Source organism: Colletes latitarsis, chromosome 11 (genome assembly GCF_051014445.1).
Source record: "Colletes latitarsis isolate SP2378_abdomen chromosome 11, iyColLati1, whole genome shotgun sequence".
NCBI lineage: Eukaryota > Metazoa > Arthropoda > Insecta > Hymenoptera > Colletidae > Colletes > Colletes latitarsis.
Window position 1 is genome coordinate 10,411,236 of NC_135144.1, and position 25,321 is coordinate 10,436,556.

A 25,321-nucleotide genomic window follows, 5' to 3' on the forward strand; every position below is an offset into this window, starting at 1 on the left:
GAAATAAGAATATTTCAGAGAATTCTTGCTAAATGTTCGTAAATTCTTACGAAATTAGAATTCAAATATTACATATGGAAACGTGACAATAATTAGGTCAGTGTTGGAAATAGGTGCACTTATTCTTTGGTATATTCATTCAAAGTTTAGATGATTTTTTTTTATCTTGCGTTTATTACGTCGCAAAGAGTCTCATTGGACTTAAAATAATTAATTAAAAATCAATAAAACGGTCGACTTTGTTCTCTTCCAAAGGAATTTTCAGTGGATCGCCATTTATTAGGACGAAATTATACTCGGTGCATAATGCATAAATATACTAGACAACGCATCAGGCAATTGGTTAAACAACCCATCACCATAAATGAATAAGAAACGATTTCCTTAATACGTATTTAGCAACTCATTGATTCATTTCGAGTAATTGTTTTCTTTCTTTTTCTGACGTTGCTCCAAAGTGTCATCGAATCACCCCGCTTACGTAAACTCTGGTTATTTAAACTAAATATTAACGGATTTCTCTGGTTATCGAACAAGTGTATAAATATGTATCAAGTTAATATTTTTCTATAAATTCTTATTAAACATAATTATTAACATGTCACTACACAAAAAATATTAATTACACATGTTAGTTCATGAAAAATTAGATTTATTCAAAATTGCTTAAAATTTAACGCGTTTAATAATCTTTTACAAAACCTTTTAATAAACATAAACAAAATTGCAATAATAAATAATAGTAACAGATGACATTGAATGTATACTGTTTTTTACTTGCTCTACTCTTTAATTGTTTCTTTTTATGACTAATTCTCTCCTGAATCTTCAATTTTTTGTAACGTTTAAGCCTTGCTTACGAATTTTATTTCGTGTATTCAAAGTGGTTACAGTTATGTGCTCACCCTCTATATTTATTTTCGTAAAGTTATTACACGAATTGAAAAGCCACGCGTTAGACGAGGACTCGTAAAGATTAACGGTTTATTTTTATAAATTACCAACACAAATAAGATCGTTAAGTTCTATAAACGAGTTAAATGGAATACTAAATTTTCACTTTGCGATATTAAATGATATCTTGCGCGACATCGCGATTTATTAGAGAACGATATGTTCTAAAATTTCGCCTTGTTCGATCTCTCGATGAATATGCATGCGGAAGCACAGATTCGCGAGAAACTCGTTCGAGTTCTCGAACGCAAACTGTGATTCGACGAATGTAAATCTGTTCTTTTTCTTTCCCTCGGGAACCGGCGAACAAACTGCATTCCAAAACGAATACTTCTCGACGAACAAACACCGAATATAAAATTGTACCTATAGTATTTTTAACGAGCAGAAATTAATATTAGAAATTAAAGAAAAAATTAGAAAATATCGAGCGGTTATTTATTCACCTACAGTTTCTCGTTTCGATCAAGATCTTCTGTTTCGAAATAAAATTTTACTTTTAAACGTTCCAGAGGGAAATGTAGAAGGTGAAACTGGTTCGGTCGATTTTTCTGGGATTAAAAGGAAAGTGTTCCTTGCCAGCAATTGAGATTTCCAATGTAATCCTTGCATATTTTTACGCGTTAGAACGCGTAACGCGGATCAATTTACTATTCCTTGTCGGATATTATAGGACAAGAACCCGCAGAACAGCCGCGGAAATCGATGTTCTACTTTTAAACTAGTAAGATCTAGTAATATTGCTAGAGTCTCGTAGGATATCGAAATAAATCGCTAGAATTTCCCGCGAGTTATACTTAGAAACATCTTACGTTTTGCAGACTCGTTGACCATCGAGAACAAATCTTTTTAAACATTTTTCGTCATAAATGGCCTAAAAGTTTTGTGTAAGGACGAGTTGACACGTTAAAAAAATATATAATTTCATTTAAGTAAAGGGCTCGAAGGTGTACTAAGTGAAATTAAGCACCTTTATTTTGCATTGAAAGTAATAGACCATCATTTTTATGCATGTTAGAAAGTTTAGTCCTCCAATATACACAAAAATTGATACAAAGAGACTACAGAGGCCTAAAAACCCCTTTTTCATTCATAAGAAAATCCATTATCAGACTTTTAATTCCCTTGGAGCGATTTCTTTCCACAAACTTAGATATTTATATTTTTACCTGTAACTTCTAAGGGTGGTATTCTCCGATGGTCGAACGGTCGAGCATTGTTTGCAATTTTTCCGTTAGTTTAGCATTCGTCGCTCTTTTGGAGCAAGTCGTAGAATTTCAGCGAGCGCGCAAACATCTCGATAGCGATTATTATCGTTGTTTGCTCGATGATATTCGAGATCCGAGCCGAAGATCTGCCAAAGTCACCGAAGAAATGCTAGACGAGCATTCCGTGCCGCAGAATGCTCACACCCACGAGAACTGCTTCTAAACCGGTAGAATCCAGTTGGTAAAGCGATTTATAATCCCGTAGTAAACTTATACAGAGTGCATTAATTATATCGATCGGTCTGAAAACATTTTCAAAGCAGTCTCTGAATTCAAATCTGCCCGATTAAGAAACCAGTTTCAGCTCCAATTCCAGCATTTCCCTCGGCCTGCGGTTGCCTCAACGGGACAGTTCTTGTACTATACTTTTCGACGCGATATTGTACATTCGACTCAATTTCGTGCTATGACGCAACTGATTTGCTATTCGAGACTAGTATCTTTTGCTTTGGTGCTACGCTGGAAAAGCCAACAGGACGTCGGTTAAAAACAAAATCGATGCGGCGTAGATCCGATACGACGCAGAAATCGCAATGAACGATCGTACCTGCGGCAATTTAAACATTTCTCAAAATTTCTTTCGACGAGGCGTTCGACACGTTACATTTTGTCTTAGGGTAAAATGGTTATATTATTCTTTTTAATGTATGATTTTCCTTATTTGTTGTTATTCAATATCTTCGAAGTAAATATGATATTAACGATGAATTATTTTGGCCAAAGCTTGTCGATGACAAGAAACGATCCCGACAGATCCAGTGTCATTTCTATTCTATATCGTCACGTTAATAATTATATTTGATTCTCAGTTCGAAATAAGCTCCGTACAATTAATTATTTTATTTCCTCGTAATCCATTCTTCAATCGATACAATAGAATCTGGCCCTCCGAACAAATACTGATAAACGCCCATGAAACTTAAATCGTTAAAGGATAATTTATACAGTTTAATCAGTTTTCTTAAACGTTTGGGTAGTGGGACATTTACGTTGGGGGCGATCGAAATTCGTGCGTTTCGGGGATACCAGAAAGCGGAGGCGTACTGGAAAACTTTCTACTCGAGAAAAGATTTCCCGTAAGGCACCGGTAACTGTTCACGCGGACCGCCCATTGTGAAATTCTTCGGCTGACCCTTGAACATAACTCTTCGGGGTTATGTCACTCGCGTACGGATGATCGAAATCGGTGCGGATCTAGTCGAAAAACCGGCGGACACAGACGGTTTCCACTTTCGTTGCCCGTCGACTTATGCAAATACGTCTCGTCTATAGAACTTTCTATTCGCTCGGAATCCTTTTCGTTGATGTCTCATTGGACGTTCGTGCCGCTCGAGACACCGTGAATTCTTCTAGAAAGTTCAAGGAAGATAAATTACAAGGACACCTCGAACACGTTCCCAACGTGTGAAATCACGAAGAGACGTCAGGCCGGTTATAGCGGATTCGTGATCACGAAAACGATCCGAGTCAATCGAGGCTAACGCGTGAAATCGCCACGTTTCTGGTACGCTTTTAACCGTCGCCCAACGGAAGTCCAACAGTACGCGTATCCGGATCACTTTTGACCCATTCTTATCACACGTAAACGATAATTATCGCCACTGGACGAAATTTCGCCTCGAGCTCTAGTTTTCTTCATTTTTCACCCGAGAACTCTACTTGGTACACAGTAAAAAGTAACAATATTTAACGTATAAGGAAAATCTGGAAATCTAGTGTCTTCAAATATTCCATTTTTCGTGTTACAAGCTAATTTTTGAAAATTGGGTTTCCAATCTTCTCGATGCATAGCATTTTCGTATATCGTTTTCGATAAAATTTGTCTTGAATTTTCTGTGAAGAATTTTAGTTAATTTCAGAATCAGAACCGTCGAAATTAAATCTTTTTGTATCTGAAAATACGATATTTTTCCAATCTTTTTAGTTTCCTGATCTCGTATAAGATTTAACTTGATGAAATCGCCAACGAAAGCCCAACAGTACTCGTATTCGGGTCACTTTTGACCCATTCTTATTCCCCATAAATGAAAATTATCGCCATTGAACAAAATTTCGTCTCGGATTCTAGTTTTCACCCGAGAACTCTACTTGCTTTGTAAAAAGTAAAAATATTCAACGCATAAGAAAAATCTAGAAATTCAGTGACCTCAAATATTTAATTCTTTATATTACAAACTAATTTTTGAAACCTGGGTTTCCAAGCTCCTCGATGCTTTCATTTCTGCATATCGCTTTCGACAAAATTTCCCTTAAATTTTCTGCGAAGAATTTTAGTTAATTTCAGAATCAGAACCGTCGAAATTAAATCTTTTTCCGTCTGAAAATACGATATTTTTCCAACCTTTTTAGTTTCCTGATCTCGTATAAGACTTGTATAATCTCGTACAATGTTTGAGGCTATTTTGTATCTCCTCATAGCATCGCGTAGCGAACGAGAAAACTAAAAGTGAAATGTCCAACTGGATTCGCGGGCCATTTTACCGGAAGCGTCCACGGTCCCACCTGTTCGCCCCGGAGGCTTCCGTTTTCAATTCGTGCACCGTCGTTCCGAAGGTATCGCCGTTCGCGTCGGCAGCAAATTATTCATACGGGATAAATCTCGCGTCTGACACATTCGGTTCAACGAACCTCGCAAAGGGGAATTCCCTGCCTCGGAGGAGAGCTCCTTTCCCGAAAGACGCCACAGTGGCATCGTAAATTGTTTCGCGTTCGAGCGTCGTGACGCGAACGGAGCACGGAGAATGGTAATTTCTGACGAGTGAATGAACGAAGGACAGGTGTTTCTTGGAATCGAGCCTTTCTTCGTCGCGATTCCGTTCTTTTTCCGTGGAACTTTAGCCACGGATCTCCGCGAAATCGTCCGACGAACGTCGCTACACGAGTACCGTTCGTAATTGGTCCAACGACTTTAAACACTTTGATGGTTCGAGACATTTTCGATAAGATGAAACTCCATTTATACGAACCCAACCGGTTCCCATAATCGAGCAGATTCATAGTTCGTGTAATAGAAGTCTGGCGATTATCGTTACTTTTGAGTTTTCGTTCGCATGACCGTAGTTCTTATCTCTTTCAAAACCCTTTTCAACGTATAGCTTAGGCATTCTTCTTCATATCTAACATATATAATAAGCTGTTTAATACAGAATAGAAATTTTCTGTCTTGTCAAGTTCTTGAATCAGTTCAAAAAGTAGTTTAATACAGTCAATCATACAGGGTGTTCGGCCACCCCTGGGAAAAATTTTATTAACAATTAAATTCAAAAATTTCAAATCGTTCTGGAAAAATTATTTTCGGTTGCGGGGGTCAATTACAATCATTTTTGGTGAATACACATACTTCTGAAATCCTACCCACTTTCGAGAAAAAAATTCGAGTAAGTGCTGAAAGTTTTGGGTGAAAAAAAAAATTTTCGAATCGTCTTGGAAAAATTATTTTTAGTTGCAGGGGTCAATTGCAAGCATTTTCGGTCAACAGACATACCCCCGAAATCCTATCCACTTTCGAGAAAAAAATTCCTTACCGAAAATATAATTTCTGGCCAGAAATGTCTGCCTGAATTTTCAAGCGAATCTTTAAAACGTCATAACTTCTGAACGGATTGGACGATTTTGATGTTTAAAAAAGCAACCTACGCGTATTTTGGTGGAGAATATGTACAAATCACAAAAATATTCGAAAAGTTGGTCCTTGACACTGCAAAATGAGAAAAACTCCATAAAAATGGTCCAATATTCAAACAGCCATAACTCCTACAATAGTGAATATATTTCAATGAAACTTTTTTCTGAAGTAGAGCTCATGGGTACCTACAAAAAAGTATTAGACAACTTTTCTGTTGGGCGTCAAACAAAATTACTAGAAATGAAAAAGGAATTTTTAAGAAAAATCGACAGGGGGTGCTGAAATTTTCCGGCAAAATTAAAAAATTTTAAATCATTCTGAAAAAATTATTTTTGGTTCCGGGGGTCAATTACAATCATTTTTGGTGAATAGACATACCTCCAAAATCCTACTCACTTTCGAGAAAAAAATTCGAATAGGTGTGAAACTTTTCGGCGAAAAAAGAAAATTTCAAATCGTTCTAAAAAAAATATTTTCGGTTGCAAGAGTCGATTACAAGCATTTTTGGTCATTACATATACCCCCGAAATCCTACGCATTTTCGAGAAAAAAATTCCTTACCGAAAATATAATTTCTGGCCAGAAATGTCTGCCCGAATTTTCAAGCGAATCTTTAAAACGTCATAACTTCTGAACGGATTGGACGATTTTAATGTTTAAAAAAGCAAACTACGCGTATTTTGATGGAGAATATGTACAAATCGCAAAAATATTCGAAAAGTTCGTCCTTGACCCTGTAAAATGAGAAAAACCCCATAAAAATGGTCCAATTTTCAAACAGCCATAACTCTTGCAATAGTGAATATATTTCAATGAAACTTTTTTCTGTAGTAGAGCTCATGGGTACCTACAAAAAAGTATTAGACAACTTTTCTGTTGGGCGTCAAACAAAATTACTAAAAATGAAAATGGAATTTTTAAGAGAAATCGACAGGGGGTAGGTGCTTAAATTTTTCGACGAAAAAAAAAATTTTTAATTAATTCTAAAGAAATTATTTTTGGTTCCGGGGGCCAATTATAACCATTTTTGGTGAATAAAGATACCCTCAAAATCCTATTCACTTTCGAGAAAAAAATTCGAATAGGTGTGAAACTTTTCGGCGAAATTAAAAAATTTCAAATCGTTTTGGAAAAATTATTTTCGGTTGCGGAGGTCAATTACAATCATTTTTGGTTAATAGACATACCCTCGAAATCTTGCGCATTTTCGAGAAAAAAATTCAGTACGGTCGGAACTTTAAACGTTAATAACTTTGTAACAAAGCCTTCATCAACAAATTGGTATTCTTGATTTTCGTTCATTCTTCTTCATATCTAACATATATAATAAGCTGTTTAATACAAAATAAAAATTTTCTGTCTTGTCAAGTTCTTAAATCAGTTCAAAAAGCAGTTTAATACTGTCAGTCATATATGAAATTTCGATTTTTGGTCCTATTAAGTTCTTTTCTCTTTTAAAACTCTTTTCAACGTACAGCTTAAGCATTCTTCTTCATATCTAACATATATAATAAGCTGTTTAATACAAAATAAAAATTTTCTGTCTTGTCAAGTTCTTAAATCAGTTCAAAAAGCAGTTTAATACAGTCAGTCATATACGAAACTTTGATTTTCGGTCTTGTTAAGTTCTTAAAAAGGAGTTTCGTGTTCGGTTTTCGCGAAGCTAGAAATTAGGTTTCGGACCCACCTTCGATGTTCAGGTGTTCTTTCGGTTCGAAGTTTTTACAGTACGTTCTCCGGGAAGGAGGTAGAAAATATACGTTTTAGAAAAGGCGATGTTTCATCGGCTGTCGTAGAGAAGATCTCGACGAAGATAAGATTTTTACCTGGCGTATAATCCACCGAAACTGTTAACCGCATTCGTAACTGAAACATCAATGGCAGCGCCGCTATTCGTAATAAGAAATATGGAGATTATCGCGTTAGCTATCGCAATTAGTTTCGTTATTTATATAGCTTCGTAATTGTATTTATGTGTCTGTGGTATCCCTGTAGATTTATCATTCCCGTAAACCCTGGCAAACTCGACAGTTTTATCAGCGATAAATCAATCGAAATTTCTGAAGTTTCAAATAAGAATCGTCGTAGTAAAAATACTAGACGAGTGTTAGATTCGAAGGTCCCAGATAAATGGCGAAATTCGTTAACTTGCTAAAAATACAGAGTTCTCAATTTTACCTTCTTTTTTTAAACAATGATCTGTTACAAAAGGTGTCGAAAAAGAAATTCGTTTCGTCCTCAACATTTGTTCCAATCATAGCTCGAAACATAGAAACACAATATTCTAAATTAAAGTAGTGTTATTTACAATTTTACAAACATTAGGATTCTTCCATTGTAAACAACATTGCAATACGTAAGCTCAAAGTGGCAATCAACGTATTAAAATCACAGAATTCCTAAATAATATATGTTAGTAATTTACGTTGATTTTGACCGATACTAATTAAAAGAAAAACTAAAAAAAAACGAAAAAATGGGCTTCGATAAAAATGGGTGCAATCGATTAATAATTAATATTTGCATAGATGAAAGGATTATTCGTTCTGGTCAATTATCGGTGCATTTAACCTTTTTTTACCGTGTTTGGCACGCGAATAGCTAATTGTGCGATGGCTCCGAGGGGCCACGTTCGCGATATAAGCTAAAGTAAACGGAATTCGTAGAAGGAAAAGCGCGAGAACGCGAAAGTGACAAAATTGCAACGAGCAGGAGAAGCGGAATCGACGATCGGAGTTGTGGATCTTCGTTACATGACCTTCCCCCTGCACTCGGTGCACATCAAGATGCAAATGCGAACGAGTTTACATGCGAGCGTTCGCTCGAGTTCGAGGTCGCATGAATAAAGCGACGAGGCGAACGCGGAAGGCTGGGAAATTAATAGATTGTAACTGGTATTTGTAAGAAAATTTCGTGAAAATCGCGAGAGCAAAGGGCGTCAAATTATTCGCAAAAGGGGATGAGAGTCATGTGCGTTTGCTTCCTGGCAAAGTAATTCTGGTTTAAATTAGGATTAACATTTGGCTAATTTCAGTGTGTGTTTAACTTTAACGATTATATATATTACTGAGTTTGCGTTGTTTTGGAAATGCTAGAAATTATAATAAACCAAGATAAATATTATAAAGTAATCGTGACTCAAATTCACTCTAAGGGGTTGTCATTTTTCTATCTTTATGCAAATTCATGTTTTTATAAATATAATAGTTCTTTTCTCATATTTCTGTATACCAAGTTCTGTAGTTTTTTGAAAATCAAAATTACATAAACATCCGCAGTCTAGTAATGATGTACATATTCATATCAATGGTTGAATAAAAATAGCAATCACTGTATATAAGTGTTAGAAGTTGGCCAAGTATGCCCAGAGAAGGGCGGTTCAAAAGAATTCCAGGATTTTCCAGATACATCGAAACACAAGTTCACTGTAAATTAGCGTGTTTCCGAAAACCGAACGCTCGGAGAACAAGGCTTCTCTAAATCGTGACGATAGTAGATAAAAACCGGAAACCACCTCTTCCGTGACAAGAGGTTCCAAAGTAGTTCTCGGAACAAAAGTGGTCCGGAGATTCCAAAATGTCTCGAAGAACGCCATGGAAGATCGGCTCTCCGTAAATCAGTGGTGAAACGAGTACTTTAGACGGAAAAACGGGTCGATCCCCCTTTGTATACATTCGAAAAAGAATTTTACCACCTCTCGAAATTTTAGCAAACCTTAACCCTTAACCAAAATATACCATAAATACAGAGCACAATATTGATTACAAATAAAATAAACTGCAGCCTAAACTTATCAATATTTCGTATTAGCCATTAACTCTCGATCCATCGTGGTACATTTTAAAAATGTTCGATTTCGATATAGTAGCAATCAAATTAACTCAGAACTCGTCTAAGAATAAGTAAAAATTAAGACTTAAAAGTCGTACCAAAGGTCGAGCAAACAGCGTAATTCAATGACTCCGTGGCTAATAACCGTTGATGCGTCGTTAAGCCAATTATTAAAAAAGAAAAAAAAAAGAATCTCGAGGATACACGGTGCTCCGCAACGAGAAACTCGGGTTGCTGAAACGTTATCCGACTTTCATCTAATTAAGCCGACCGTCGATGTCCTTGGTGTACCTGATAATACCATCCTGCTACCGAGATGGTTGCCGCGATCAGATCGGCGGTGGCCGATTGCATTCAAATCAATTTTTTTCTCGAAACAATTACTCGCCGATTCAGTTCGCCTCGACTCCCGGTGCCGGCGTAACAAACAATGCCGCAACGAGCAAACGACAAGCGAAAAAGAAAGAGCAAAGATCAAAAAGGGGGGCACGGGGCGAGCAATGGCAATCAATTAAGACTCGCCGAGCGTCGTATAACGTAATAACGCAATTTAATTTATGCCGGTTTTTATCGGACGCCCGGAGTTCCCAGTACTGGGTTGGGTACATATGTCGAATAAGTTATGGTTATGGGTATCAATTTATATGCATGCCGCATATCGCGTCGAAGAGCCTAGAACGTTTCTCACCGCGAGCCACGGCATGAGACGTCTCGGAGATAAAGCAGGAGGGACAGATAAGCGTGAAAGAGAAAGAGGGACCAACAACTTTCCGAGAACCGTTCGAACGCGGTTCTTCTGCCACCCTCGCGAACGACGCGACTCTTTGTACTCCCTGGAAACCGATCTCCGGTCTCCTACGTCTAATTTTTTCACCGATCCTGCCACCGTCAACCACGTCCAACGACCACTATCCGCTTATTACCGACGCTGAATCGACTTCAAGCTGGGCAAAAAGATACCGCGATTCGCAATTTGTCCGATCTCTCTTCGTTAAACGTTACGAATGGCGGTTTAAACATTTTACATTGGGCACTGAAACCTTTCGTCAAGTTTACTCTTGTAAAAAATGCTTAAAATAGCGTCGAACTTCTCGCCCCTGATTTGCAAAATCCAGTTGGACGCAAAATTGTTCGTTCATTTTACATCGATTTCAACGAAGTTAATACAAATCCTGGCAGAAAGTTTTCGATCATACGCATTGATACAAATTTTACGATTATGAAATGTTATTGTGTATGATTAAGACTGATGGGAAATGTAAGGGAGTTTCGTAGGAAGTAATTAACTACAAAATAACACAAACTTTCATTCATTTTCAAAGAGAACGTAGAAAACAAAATGTTACATGGAAAAAGGTTTTCGATCATTGAAAGACTTGGAAATAAGTTTCAGATCATGAATAAAATAATTAGTTTTACGAATGTGTAAACACGAGTTCACAAAAATGTAAACAAATGCTCTTATGTCCAAAACAGCAGTTAGTAGTCTTTCATTCAATGAACAAGTGTATAAAACGTCATCGCGTAAGTTGTATTCAAAAGATATAAAAACAAGAATAATTGAGTTCCTCAAGAAGGGAAATTGAGTGTAGTCAAAGCACCCTTAGTACCATTAGCCATATCCTGGGGAGAAATTTCACCCATGAATTGCAAAAATTTAATAACATCAATGTCAACAGCCTATTGAAGCTGTCATCCGAACACGAGATAATGTAATAAAATGCTACCTTACCTTCTACGTTGTCTTTGAAAATAAATGAAAGTTTGTATTATTTTCTAGTTAATTACTTCCTACGAAACTCCCTTACATTTCCCATCGTTCTTAATTACATACAATAACATTTTATAATCTTAAAACACGGCAGTTTTTCGTAAAATTAGTATCAACGTGTACGATCAGAAACTTTCCGCCAGGGGTTGTATTCACGCCTTCCGTTTCACAACTTCCGCGAGACTTTCCGGGCGCGTAAATATTAATTGCCCGCGTAATTAGTCCGGATGATCTTTCCATTTGTCAACGAGTTCGCGTACACCCCTAAAAAGTATGGTCCGATTTATGGGCCCGCCCCGGGGCCCGATCCTTTCGGTACGTGCATCTGGACGAATGGACTCGCGACGCGGCCTATATATTATACAAAGTTTCCCCCGTGCGCCCTCTCTGTTCCTCCAAATCGTGCGGATACCCGAACGGGGAAGACGAGTCAATATCTCTCCCCACGTGAAGCCGCAGGCAGGTAAAAATGTCTCAACTTGGGTGCCCTGGCTCGTCCTGGCTGCTCCTTTTGCTCCTTTATTCCCAGGATCCTCCTTCTCTCCCTATCTATCTATCTTCCGCCGAGAGCGGCTCCTTCGCGGGCCAGACGAGAGGTGGGGAGGACCGGCCACGAAGAAGAGGAACATGCCAGAACGAGATGGATGGACCGTTCGTTCTTTCTGCGCTAAATAAAAGTAGCGAATGCGCCGTGCATAGTTCCTAACCTCGTTGTTAGACTAATGATTAGGCCCCGCGCGTGTGACGGCTGTTGAGTTTTCGGTTCCTCTTCGCCGTTTCATTTGTTAATATCCTCCTCTTTCCACCATAGTGTTGGATCCTCTTCCCGAAACGGCGTTTCGTTTTTGGAAACTTCTTGGTTCTTCGTCCGTATTCGGCATTTGTTAAATGTCTTTTTTAATTGAAAACTCAACGTTGCATCGACAACGAGGTCGTTAGTGACATAGATTATTATTTATTGGCGATTGAATAGATGAATTTGAGGATATTTTTCGCATTTTCGGTATTATTAAAAGCTTCTTTTAGTCAATTTGGAAGCTTTGCCTGGATTCGTGAGGTATTCTGCACAGAAGAGCAATACGTGTTCGAAATGTCTTATCAGCCAAGCAATTAAAGGCGCTTAGGCCATCGGTTGTTATCGATCAGGTCCCGATTAATCGAATATAAAGTCGCCCGTTAAAATCGAAAAGGTGAGACCGAACGCGCAGTCAATTAAACTCTCGTACGATCGATGATCGATGGAGACACGGTGTCGGGGATGGAGATGGATCATTAAGGGAACACAGCGAGAGGAATTCCCACGCTGGACGTGTTCGGATGATCCGAAAGGAGGCATCTGGCCGTTGTTTTACTTAGAACTAATAATCCGGGCCCGGAGTCACGGTCGAAAGTCGTCGAAGAGAGAGAAAGGGAGAGAGAGAGAGAGAGAGAGAGCGAGAGATAGCCGGGGGATCGACTGATCGTCGATCGGCGGATCTACGGCCGAGAGGAACAGCTCAGGGATATTTCCAGGAAAATATCGCAAGAACGAGCAGGGCGTTTTAAGAGAAAAGAGGATCGAGAAACGGTCTCCTTCTCTGTTTCTCTTTCCGTGTTCTCGCGTGCACGTTGCGCGGAGGAGAGGAGAGGTTTGTAGGTGTATAAGAGAGGACTGTCGGAGGAGGACCGAGGACGTAGAGAAGTAGAAGGTTGGTGGGGTAAAAAACAAAAGTCCAGTCGGTCGTGGAGCGGTCCAGGATGGTCCCAAGCTATTCGGGACCACCCCGAGAGCCGAGGGGTCCAGCTCGGCTCGCGGCAATCAGGTGCCGTTGGAATGCGACCGTCCGAGAGAAAAACAAAACAAATTTTTATGCCCTCCGTCCCCACCCGTCCCTCCTTTCGGGCTCTCGTTCGCTTTACTCCTCATTCTAGCCCCCCACCCCCGAAGTCGGAGTCGGCCTCCTCGGGAGAAGCATTAGGCATTACTTAAGGGCCCACGGTTCACCGTGGAGGAAGGGTACCTACTGCTGCTTCCCTTTGCTCGCCAAGGCGCTCGCTTTGGCGGCAGAAAAAAGGACGATTTCACGCTGCGAATTGTCCACGGCTCGTTCTGGGGGCCTCTCATTTACGAGGGTAACGATTCCCTTATCGATCTCGTGCCGGAACGAGGATAGCCGGTTATCGGTGTCGGCTACGGCCACTCCACCTACCGGCGATCCTCCCTAACGGTGGATGAGTTTCGAACGAGGATTAAGATACTGGAACGAGCATGCTTCATTGTCTCGGGGGAAAATTGATTTGCTGGCAGTTTGCCCTGAGCGATGGAATTACCCTCTCTGGGGGGGCTTCTACGACACTAACAAGAGGCGTTCATCCTTTTTTTAAACACTCACGAAAATATTAACCCTTTCAACTCGTATGTCGTCGTACAGGCGACATTATACGTTTTACCGTTGCGCTCGTATGTCGTTATACGGGGTGTTTGGCCACCCCTGGGAAAAATTTTAACGGGAGATCCTAGGAGCCAAAATAAGACGAAAATCAAGAATATCAATTTCTTGATTGAGGCTTCGTTATAAAGTTATTAAAAAATTAAATTAAAAAATTTCAAATCGTTCTAAAAAAATTATTTTCAGTTACAGGGGTTAATTACACTCATTTTTGGTCATTACAGATACCCCCGAAATCCTACGCATTTTCGAGAAAAAAATTCCTTAGCGAAAATATAATTTCTGGCCAGAAATGTCTGCCCGAATTTTCATGCGAATCTTTAAAACGTCATAACTTCGGAACGGATTGGACGATTTTAACGTTTAGAAAAGCAAACCAAGCGTATTTTGGTGGAGAATATGTATAAATCGCAAAAATATTCGAAAAGTTGGTCCTTGACACCGCAAAATGAGAAAAACTCCAGAAAAATGGTCAAATTTTCAAACAGCCATAACTCCCACAATTGTGAATATATTTCAATGAAACTTTTTTCTGAAGTAGAGCTCATGGGTACCTACAAAAAAGTATTAGACAACTTTTCTGTGGGGCGTCAAACAAAATTACTAGAAATGAAAAAGGAATTTTTAAGAGAAATCGACAGGGGGTAGGTGCCTAAATTTTTCGGCGAAAAAAGAAAATTTCGAATCGTTCTAAAAAAAATATTTTCGGTTGCAAGAGTCGATTACAATCATTTCTGGTCATTACATATACCCCCGAAATCCTACGCATTTTCGAGAAAAAAATTCCTTAGCGAAAATATAATTTCTGGCCAGAAATGTCTGCCTGAAATTTCATGCGAATCTTTAAAACGTCATAACTCCTGAACGGATTGGACGATTTTAACGTTTAAAAAAGCAAACTACGCGTATTTTGGTGGAGAATATGTACAAATCGCAAAAATATTCGAAAAGTTGGTCCTTGACACTGCAAAATGAGAAAAACTCCAGAAAAATGGTCAAATTTTCAAACAGCCATAACTCCCACAATTGTGAATATATTTCAATGAAACTTTTTTCTGAAGTACACCTCTTAAGTACCTACAAAAAAGTATTAGACAACTTTTCTGTAGGGCGTCAAACAAAATTACTAAAAATGAAAATGGAATTTTTAAGAGAAATCGACAGGGGGTAGGTGCCTAAATTTTTCGGCGAAAAAAAAAATTTTTAATTAATTCTAAAAAAATTATTTTTGGTTCCGGGGGCCAATTATAACCATTTTTGATGAATAAAGATACCCTCAAAATCCTATTCACTTTCGAGAAAAAAATTCGAATAGGTGTGAAACTTTTCGGCGAAATTAAAAAATTTCAAATCGTTCCGAAAAAATTATTTTCAGTTGTAGGGGTCAATTACAAGCATTTTTGGTCAACAGACATACTCCTGAAATCCTACTCACTTCTTAGAAAAAAATTCGAGTAGGTACTAACATTTTTCAACAAAATTAAAAAATTTCAAATCGTTCTGGAAAAATTATTTTCGGCTGCGGGGGTCAATTACAAGCATTTTTGGTGAATACACATACCCCCGAAATCCTACGTACTTTCGAGAAAAAAATTCTTTACCGAAAATATACTGTGTGGCCGAGAATGTTTCTATAACTTTTTAACAAAGTCTCAATCAACAAATTAGTATCCTTGATTTTTGTCTTATTTTGGCCCCTGGAATCTCCCATTCAAATTTTTCCCAGGGTTGACCGAACACCCTTGTAGAGTTGACATTCATAAAGGCCGGTAATAGAAAATATACTGAAGCCTCATATTTTATATATTAGTACAGTATTATTTTAGCCATTAGTATTGCTGTGTGTCCTATGTGTTTCTTCCAATTTAGAAGTTTTATTTATTTCTTAAATATTTTGAAAAATCAAAATGTATATATACATATTATATGTATAGATTTTCACTGTTCAAGAGGGGGTGAGATACAGGTTAAAGTATATTTTTTTAATTTTTTCTACTAAACCGACAAGTTAAATTCTAATATGTTACCATAAAAATGTTTTCATTCTGATCGCATATGAACAAAAATTTCAAGTTGATTGTTGAAATACGAGTGCAAAGGGTTAACTTGTCCCAAATACATAGTTCTTTTTGTCGAGTGGCGTTTAACCCTTTGACTGGTGGCTCACTTTAATCCAGAATTGTCGCTTTTACGTATTACGCAACGGTCGTTTACCAAACTGAGTTATAGATAAATACTTTTATAGCTCGTCGACACGATCGAAACCCTTTCATTAACCCTTTGATGCACAATTTAATTTCAAATAACTTTTCAAACGTATACTATTTAATTTTGCTTTGTTTGTACGAGGAATAGCCACGAAAAGAAATAGATATGTTTTACGAATGCCTCATGAATGTAAAAATGTGTTGATTTTAATGCATAAAACTTGATGACGTGAGTGGCCTCATGATTGTGAAACTTAGACATCAAGAACTCGTGACGAGTCAGACTCGTCATCATATGGCAGAGGGTTAAAATTTAGTTTAGGGTCGAAATGGACCCAGAAGTTCGTAATGTGGCGGTAGAAAGCGTTGTAGTCACAAGAAGATCGGTATTTCCATCGAACTAGGGATCGATAGCTCGAAAGAGAAATGGTTGTCGAGGAATTCAGGCAACATCTAGGTAGACAATTAGAAGAGGAAAGTTTGGGTCGTTGGCCTGAAATTTATCCTAAATGAACAGGTTACTCGATTTATAAAGATACTTCTTCGACCGGCTGTATAGATTCGAAATGTCTATACTTCGTCTTGGGATAGAGATAACGAGTAGCGGCGATTTACTCGAAACGTTACGATAATTACGCTTCGACGAGGCAATTGCAAATAATTGCGTCGTTCAACTTAACGTCGGAATGTAAAAATTAATTGACCGGAACCATTAGATTGCTTTGGGAACAATTAAAAAATAATTTATCGCACTATTTGCCTCTACAATTTCCTAAGAAAAGAAGAATCAATTCCTAATGATCGATCGAGTGACCATTAAATTATAAACAGTCTCAAAGTGTTCTAATATTCCTATTATCGAAACTATAAGAAATTATATGATTACGATTGATTATTCTGCAGGAGCAGTTAGAAGCATTCTCAACGTTGTTAATAAAAAATGAACATTCAAACTTACCTTACACGATATTTTAATGATAATTAATATTTGCCTCAATGCTCAAATATTGGAACATTATACGTGCGAGATTCATGAAGTTTTAATAATATTATTTGTTCTATACATTTACCTCACAATTGTCCTTGGAATTGACAAGTTTATTTAGTATTCGGTACTTTTACTTCTCCGAATGACAGCAGGAGTTGCTGTATAGTCGGTACAGGACAGTCCCATAAGCGTAACAGGACGATTTATTTGTTCCTCCTCCAACGGCTCTCACTTACAGCCCTCTTAACGCGTTATCACGGAGGAGCATCGGTCCCGATAAAAAAAAGAAAAAGTTTCCCTTTTAAAACGCTTGACGAGAGCCATGGAAATGAACGACGTTTACAAAAGTTGTGTGTCTTTTGCCGTCGAGCGACGATTACGAGTAGCCGACGATTTACTCCTAGCGAGGAGCCTAAATGCCGTCGTCAGAGTCAAACTTTATTCACAAATAACGATCAGACATTTTAGATCGAAAACTTCTCTGTATTTTAATTTACAAATAAAAATCTATTAACGAATTTTAAAACCGATATAGAGCTAGCTTACCGAGCATCTAACACTTTCGTTCGTTATACGAGAATAAAATTTACCCGACTCTGTTCGTTGCGAAGCCACGTTGAGTATCGCTTTTGCCCAGTTAATAAGATGATTTTTCTCGATCCGTAGATCATCATGTTCCTGGGGTGAGGCACGAGCGCGGCAAGAGGCTCTGGTTCGACGTCTCCGAGGTACCACCTGGAGAACACATAATCGGTGCGGAGCTTAGGCTCTATCGTAGCATGGACGTGAAGAATCGAAGAAACCGTGGATCGTACATGATCACGGCCTACCGAGTCCTGAGAACCGAAGACGGGTGAGTGTCCAAACAGAATTCATTCGCTTCCGCCGCCATTAATTAGAGAGTGTTGCGTGAAACGCGTCCTTTTAAATATTCTTTGAGAATTTTGTTCCAAAGAGACTACAGCATCGTTCGCGGTTAAAACAAGGTTTACTTATACGCGTTCGAATAACGTTCTCGAATTCTTTGGGCCAAGAAAAATGAAAATTGGGGCCACTGGATCCGCTCACAGTCGCTTTCAAGATAGTTCCACATTGTCCAAGATTGCGACCATTTTATTCATTCGAAATTCGAAAACGTAACTCACGTTTATATAAAAATTCGCTTACTCATTTATATTCGTCTTGTTTTCAATTCCCCAGATAATGCTTCTTATATTCTAAAATATTCGTTAAGAAATATGTGAACTCTTATTAATCGAATACGAAATGTTAAAATTGAAATTCTATGGTAGAATTAATTAACGTATAAACTTGACTCCGAAATAAGAAAAGGAATAATTCCAAAGTTAAAGATCGTTTCGTAGCGTCCATAGGTGACAGAATCGCGTGTTTTCTCTCTCCCGGCAAGTTTGCAACGATTCTACTTCTTAATGTCATTGTCGTGTCAGCAATTAGAGGGTCCCGGTTCCCGGAAAAGTTCCTCAGGTATTAGTTTTACCTGCAGCGAGCTCGAGCTGCCATTTCGGAGTGAGTAGGGGTGGCCGATAGTTTCGAGGTGACCTTTAACTGCCGCTCCGTTGGAGAAGATGACCGAGGAGGGAAAACGGTACTCTTCCTCTCCATCTTTGTCTCTTTTCGACGAGGTTTGCTTCCCGGGTGGGTGGCTAGACCAATTTCAGTGTTCCTTCGGGCAGAATCCGTGGTTTTTGACATCGTCATCGTGCCCCTAATTAGGCCGTCCTTAAGTCGCCGAAAAAATCTCAGGTATTTGTTCTACCTGTGAGAGCTTCGGGGACCAACCATTTCTTTTCGATTCTACCTTTCTCATTCATTGCCAGGGCCGTCTACGAACACTGGCAAAACGTTCTCGATCAGACTCCGGTTTCCATTCAAATGAAAGCCAAGAATATATTTTTGAGTTACACGATGGGGGAATTAAAGGGGATTTAAAGTAAACAATAATAAAATTGTTATAAACGTACTATTATAGTGTCTTTAATTAGAAATATATCGTTAGAGAATTTTTGGAAGCTTCCAAAGACGTGGATCCCTCTATTTGTCTTCTATATCAACAACTTGAAGAAAGATGTGCCATCGAGATTAAATAATTGTTAACAGAGTTTTGGATCTCGATATCGTGTTAGTAAAGTATTTCTGTCAAGTTTCGAAGTTTGCAAAGATGTCTCTAGTCATCTGTGTTGCCAAAAATATCGTTCTTAGGGAATTGGGCAAGTGAAAGAAATTCATTGGAAGGTTCAGGTAGTCTTTTGAAAGAGCTAAAATTAGTTTGAAAGTTTGCAAAGATGTCTCTAGTCATCTGTATTATCAAAAATATCGTTCAAATTTTATTAGGGAATTGGGTGAGTGAAAGAGATGAACACAATTGAGACTTGAATTCAACGTCAAATCTTTAATACTAATGAACTCGACTGAAGAAATGCGCCTGGATAGATTCAGTATAGCTATTATTGAGTTGTAGGGGAAGATTAAAATGGATCAAATATAAGTTAGTATTAACAAACGAATAAATATATATATAATAAATCTTAAGATTGTTGTTCGAGCTCCATATCTTATTTTCAGTTATTAAGAGGTGTTGGTATATTTAAAATTTCGAAAATCCCTTGAACTGACTAAGTTTTCGTTCCATTCGAAGTTGCAAATTTGATCCTCGTCGATTTACGAATGTCGACGACCCAATCTCCGACACTTGAGAAAATTAGTTAGCCTTTCCCCCGATTTGGACGGTTCGTTCGCAGTTTTGCGTTCTATGAGTGGTCGTTTCGTGTCCCGGCGTGCCGGGACGAGGAGGATGTGGCGGATGGCGACAGCTTGTCTAGAGCCATCCCTGTCTACGGATACCTCCGTAGACTTTGGCACCGCGACCTGACCGATATACAGGCCCCGACAGGAAACGCTATTCCGTAAATTGAGGTAAATTAGCCGTGGAGACGGGCTCTGAGCAAGGAGTTAAGAGCACGAGTTACTTGCCGTGCCTACGCAGTTACACGCACGCATCTACTCCACCTCCTCTTCCTTCTTCTCCTTCTCTTTTTCGTCCTCCACCTCCTCCTCCTGTCCCTCCTTCTTCTCTTCTTCTTCGAGCTTCTTCCGTCAAACTTGATGCGTGACGCATTCTCCTCCACCTCTTTATCCTCCTCCACCTTCTGGTCCAGCCGAGACAAGCTGGCGGCTCTGGTTTCTTACGTGTGCGCGCAGGTTTCCATAAGAGTTCCCGTTGGTAGGGGATTCACCAGCGGGTCAGCTGTCTCTGGCCCTCGAGATTCCTCGCTGACGAAAGTCAGACAGTGACATTTGCCGTAACGAGCCTCAGGGTCTCGTGCTTTTAGACCCAATTAGGGATTCATGAATTTTTCTTCTCGGTCGCGTTTATTAGACGGCCGTTCAGCGCGCTAGACACACATTATTCCCTAAGCACCGATTACATTACACTACTTTTTCTAGATCGACCTCGAATCCTTCGATCAAAAGGCCCAATACTTAGATTGTAGTAAATTACACATAACTTATATTGTTTCACAAAAATTGAAGAAAACATCCTTGATGGGTTAAATAATCTACACTTTTTAAAAGAGGGTGAAGAAACATTCCAAAAATGTCAAATAAATTTACATTGCAAAACTAATTAATTTACACCAATTTAGACGCATAAAAGTTACCATACACGGTCTTTTGAGGCCTCGTAACGTCTATTTAGGTTCCTCAAATCCTTGTTTCGTACCTCTTTTGAACCGAAATCGTCATCACGGAAGGCGGTATTTTTGTTTCGATCACGAATATTCAGTTACTTCGATAAATTTCGACCGTCGACGATGAAGTTATTGAAACTTATTGTTGACTATAAAACGATCGATCAGGTTTTGCTTTGCCAGCGAGTATAATGATGTTGAAACGCAATTATGGAAGCAATACGATGTAGCGTAACGTACGATGTGCCGAAGAAGTAATTAAATTAACGACGATTATTTTTTTTTTTACTTTGCGGTATGTGTTATTGCTTATTCAGCAGAGACTCGTTTCGCACTATCCTGTTTAGTTATGTTAAAACACACTCGACGGCTTATTGATATTCTTCGAGTCGTTAATTGACCGAACAAATTGAACGGAGATATGCGTTTAAGAAACTGCTAACATTTAATCACTATTGTTCCGCGTATTACGATGTAACAGCTGTGTTTTGAAATTGAAATGCATATTAGCTGAAACTCGACTGTCAATCATGCGACTGTCGCTGCTTCATGAATTCCTGTTTCGCTAATTCGTATGCGAGATTATTTGCTCGTACATATTGTTCCTATTAATCGTACAAAAATCAATTCTCCGATCGAAACGATTCAAAATGTAGCAAAATGATGGACTCGAAGTTCTATAAATCGTACGAATTATTTATTTGTTAGTAAATAAAATAAAATTCCCCCAAGGAATTATAATTATATTTCGTTGATCTGTTGTGAATTAAGAATTGCAATTAAATTGCTACAGAATCTGAATTGAAAATTATAACTGAATTACTCCGAGAATTATAATTACAAAATGTAATTGTAAATATAAAGTTACGATTTAAGTCAAAATGTAATTACAATTCCTTGAGTAATCGAATCGTGATTCCTCGACTCTGGTTCCGAGCCGTTCGCGTGGAAGCAAATAAATCAAACGATTCAGATAGGAAGACTGTAAGCGAAAAGAAAAAAAAAAAAAAAAGAAGAAATATGCATATTCATTAGCAAATAGTGCGCACAATTTCCAGCCGGGGAACTGTGCGCGCTGGAACATCGGAGATTCATCTCTCCTGTTTAACATTTGAACGTTTTCAATTATTCAATTACGAGAACGGTAATCAATCCCGGGAAAAAGATAAATGCGTCGTTTAAGAAGTGTCTTCGTCCGTGGGGATCAGAGGTGAGCATATCTCCTCAATGAACAATGATTAGTGTGTTTGACTGAAATCTTATTGACGCGCGAGTCACGTGCTGGATGGATTTGCACGAATCGTCGAGTCACGACGCTACAATCTAAGGAATCGCGGCAAATAGTCGCTCAGTCCTCTCCTCTTGTGTTGTTATATCTCGGTTAGAAGCGATTACATAAGGATTCAGTGGTTTCCTATCGATCGATTTTATCGGCGTGCTGCGCGATTCGAAACTGTGAAACGATTCCAGTTACAGAGACAAAACCCTCCTTTCAAAAGCCCCGTCTTCCGTTTATTTTTATCGGCCGGTTCTTCTTAACCCTTTAACTACGACGCACTCTAACCCAGAACCGTCGCCTTTAAGCGATTAAGTATCGAAATTAAAACTGAGTAACATTTATAATCGACTAGAATATACCTGACTAAGCGATTTTTCCAAATTTTACGCTTATTATTTTCGTAACTAACTGTCCATCTACGGCTATAACTCCGGTTATGGTTGTCGCGTGAATCTATAAGTCTGTAAAATATTGTTAAGATCGATGAGGATCCGACATCCTCCTTGGAAAAGTTGAATATTATGAACATTATTACGAATTTCCGAACCTTTGTAAGTGTTTAGTGTATTTTAATTGTTGAAATCACGCAGATTCCAAGAGATTCCTGGCACTTGTACCGGGCTACTCGATTTTTATAATTGTTACACCGATCACTTCGATAACTATCCCCTGAGTTACCACTGTATCTTCGAATAGATTCTCGCGTGAATCAGGCGTATGCTTAGAATTGTGTTTCTATGTTGTAGAACGAGGGAGTTGCAGTACGTAGATGCCGTTAACACGACAACGGGGAAAGAGGGGTGGTTGACTTTAAATGTTAGCGAGCCCCTCGCCCATTGGGTGAACAATCCCGAGGGAAACAAGGGATTGTATCTCTCGGTACATCCTGCGGATCGTTCCGGTGAGTCAAAACTTATTACAGTGTTCCCGCTTTAAATGTGCAGTTACTCGGGACCGCGTAGAGTCGCATTTAACGCGAGGGGATAATTTGTATTTTACAATCGTTGCAAATTGTTCAGATCAGAATTAATATTGTTGTAATTCATTCCATTCGGGCAGGAGAGTAAAGGGTTTCGTCCTTGGCTTGCTAGTAAAAGGAACCAGAGCACAAGGCTCTTTTAGCAAAAGGAAGGAGGATGGAGGGCTTTCGTTTTGGCTTTACTAGTAAAGGGACAGAGAGTAGAGGGTTTCGTTCTGGGTGCTGATAGTAAAGGGATGGAAAGTACAGGGCTTCCTCCTGGCCCTTTCAATTAAAGGAAGGAAGGTGGAGGGGTTTCGTTTTGGCCTCACTAGTAAAGGGAAAGAGATTAGAGAGTTTCGTTCTGGGTGATGATAGCAAAGGGATGGAGAGTAAAGGGTTTCGTTCTGGGCGGTGACAGTAAACAAATGGAGAGTAGAGTGTTTCGTTCTGGATCGTGGTAACAAAGAGAAGGAGAATAAAGGGTTTCGTCCTGTGAACTCCATCGACAAGGCAACCTAGCAGTCAAACATCGCCTCAAACACATTCAATGATCAGTTAAGAAGCTTATACATAGGATTCAGAGACAACTCGAGAACTTGCGAGAAAGGTGGAAGTCGAATGTGTCCCTCTGTTAGCGAGCACGGGAGATGGCACACATTTTTCGTTCGCGTAAAGATTAGAATAAACGTGAAACGCGTGTGCCTATCGAGGTAGCTTCAATACTAATTTCACTCGGTCGCCTCGCCGACGACCATCGTTAAAATAAAACTAACGCTACCACTTTTTCGCGCACAGTCTTGTCGACTGTATTCGAGTACTCTTTATTCCTGGGGTCGAATTTGCTTGGAAAAATAGTGTTTGGGTTAGTTTTCAGTGGAGGCGTTCGAGCGACGCGGACGGGACACGCTTTGTATTGAGCAATAGATCGTGACTAATAAACGCTTCGGGGTCAGGAGTTCGACGCGGTAAATTCCGGGCGTTCCTCGTACACCTGGCTCCGAGAAGCCAGCCTCCGCGGACGTATAGGTATATGCTTTCTCGAGCCGTACACCTGTTCCACGTTCTCCCTCCCATGCTGAAAAGCGTTCCTCGCTCGCACACAGTGTCTTCGAGTGTATGCGACCGATCGGCTAGCGATGGATTGGTACCAAGACTTCGGTCCCCTTTCCGGTCCATCTCTTTTCCCCGTTGCAGTTCGTTTCACGGAACGGCGTCGATTATTTCCTAATTGCCGTCGCGCGAGTTTCGCGAGCCGACGATAACAAAGGTACAAACAGACGAACGATATTTGCCCGCTATTTTTGGAGTACTTGCGCAACGAGCATTAGCGCGTATTTAAATAGGGAAGAGAAGGAACAACCGTCGATCGACTCGTTTGCTATCCTCGACATTTTCTCAAATATTTCTGGAAAATAGAAATATCGAATATAACATCGCTGATAACGCTGAATTAAACGTTTCGAAAGCTTTAGGCTCGGTCTTATTACTAATATTTGTTAAACTTGAAAAATTCGGGATCAGCGTTTTTCCAAATCCGTGTACCTATTTTTGTAAAAATTGGCTGATTCTAGATACAGATACATCAGTCAGTTAAATTTTTACAAGCGCGATACATTTTCGAGGTATCGTACTCTAAAATTAGCTGTGCTTGTGGATTCGACTCGAATCGGAATGTATGGCGACATTATTTGCGTGTCAAAGTTTTCGTGCGTCGCTCGAGGTCTTTCCTAGCCGGGGCACGAATACATCATCGCCGAGAGGCCGAGCTCTGGCGTCGTCTTGTCTTCCTATACGAGATCTGCGTGCGTGGGATTCGGCCCGAGAACGAGACGAAGGCAGACAGCAAGACGACGTCGGTAGAAAGGAGAGAGGACAGCATGAACGAGCGGAGACCCAGATGGTGAGATAAAGACGCCCCTGAATCCAATTCTGCCACCGAATCTCAGATGGGAATCGTCGCGAGGAGAGATTACCTCGATTCGATCCTTCGGATAAGATACACCTGTTAACCCGGGCCCGAACCGACGGGCTTTAGATCATTGATGATTTTCGTTGCCATCCACGGACCGTCCTAGCGGATCGTTCCTGTCCTGGGAACGTGGTAGCCTTGGCCGATTAAATCTCATCGGGATAACGCGCCGAAGAATCAACCAACCGTGGAGATCTGAAGCTAATGTTCCTGGTGAACACGTGTTTTCGGTTGTACCCAAGTGCCAGGAAAGCGTCAAGATCCACCGATCATCGGGCTTCCAACGAATCTCAACAAACATCGCCGCGACCCACAAGTTGGGACAAATG

At 39.4% G+C, this 25,321-nt stretch overlaps 1 protein-coding gene across 1 annotated transcript in view; it reads left to right on the plus strand.

The window, feature by feature from the left end:
- Gbb (glass bottom boat) overlaps nucleotides 1–25,321 on the plus strand; it is a 47,547-nt gene that overhangs the window by 2,890 nt on the left and 19,336 nt on the right. Inside the window, exons 2-3 of the mRNA XM_076777064.1 lie at nucleotides 17,740–17,926; nucleotides 22,809–22,963. Of these exons, the coding sequence (XP_076633179.1) occupies nucleotides 17,740–17,926; nucleotides 22,809–22,963 (342 nt within the window). The remainder of the gene's footprint in view (nucleotides 1–17,739; nucleotides 17,927–22,808; nucleotides 22,964–25,321) is intronic.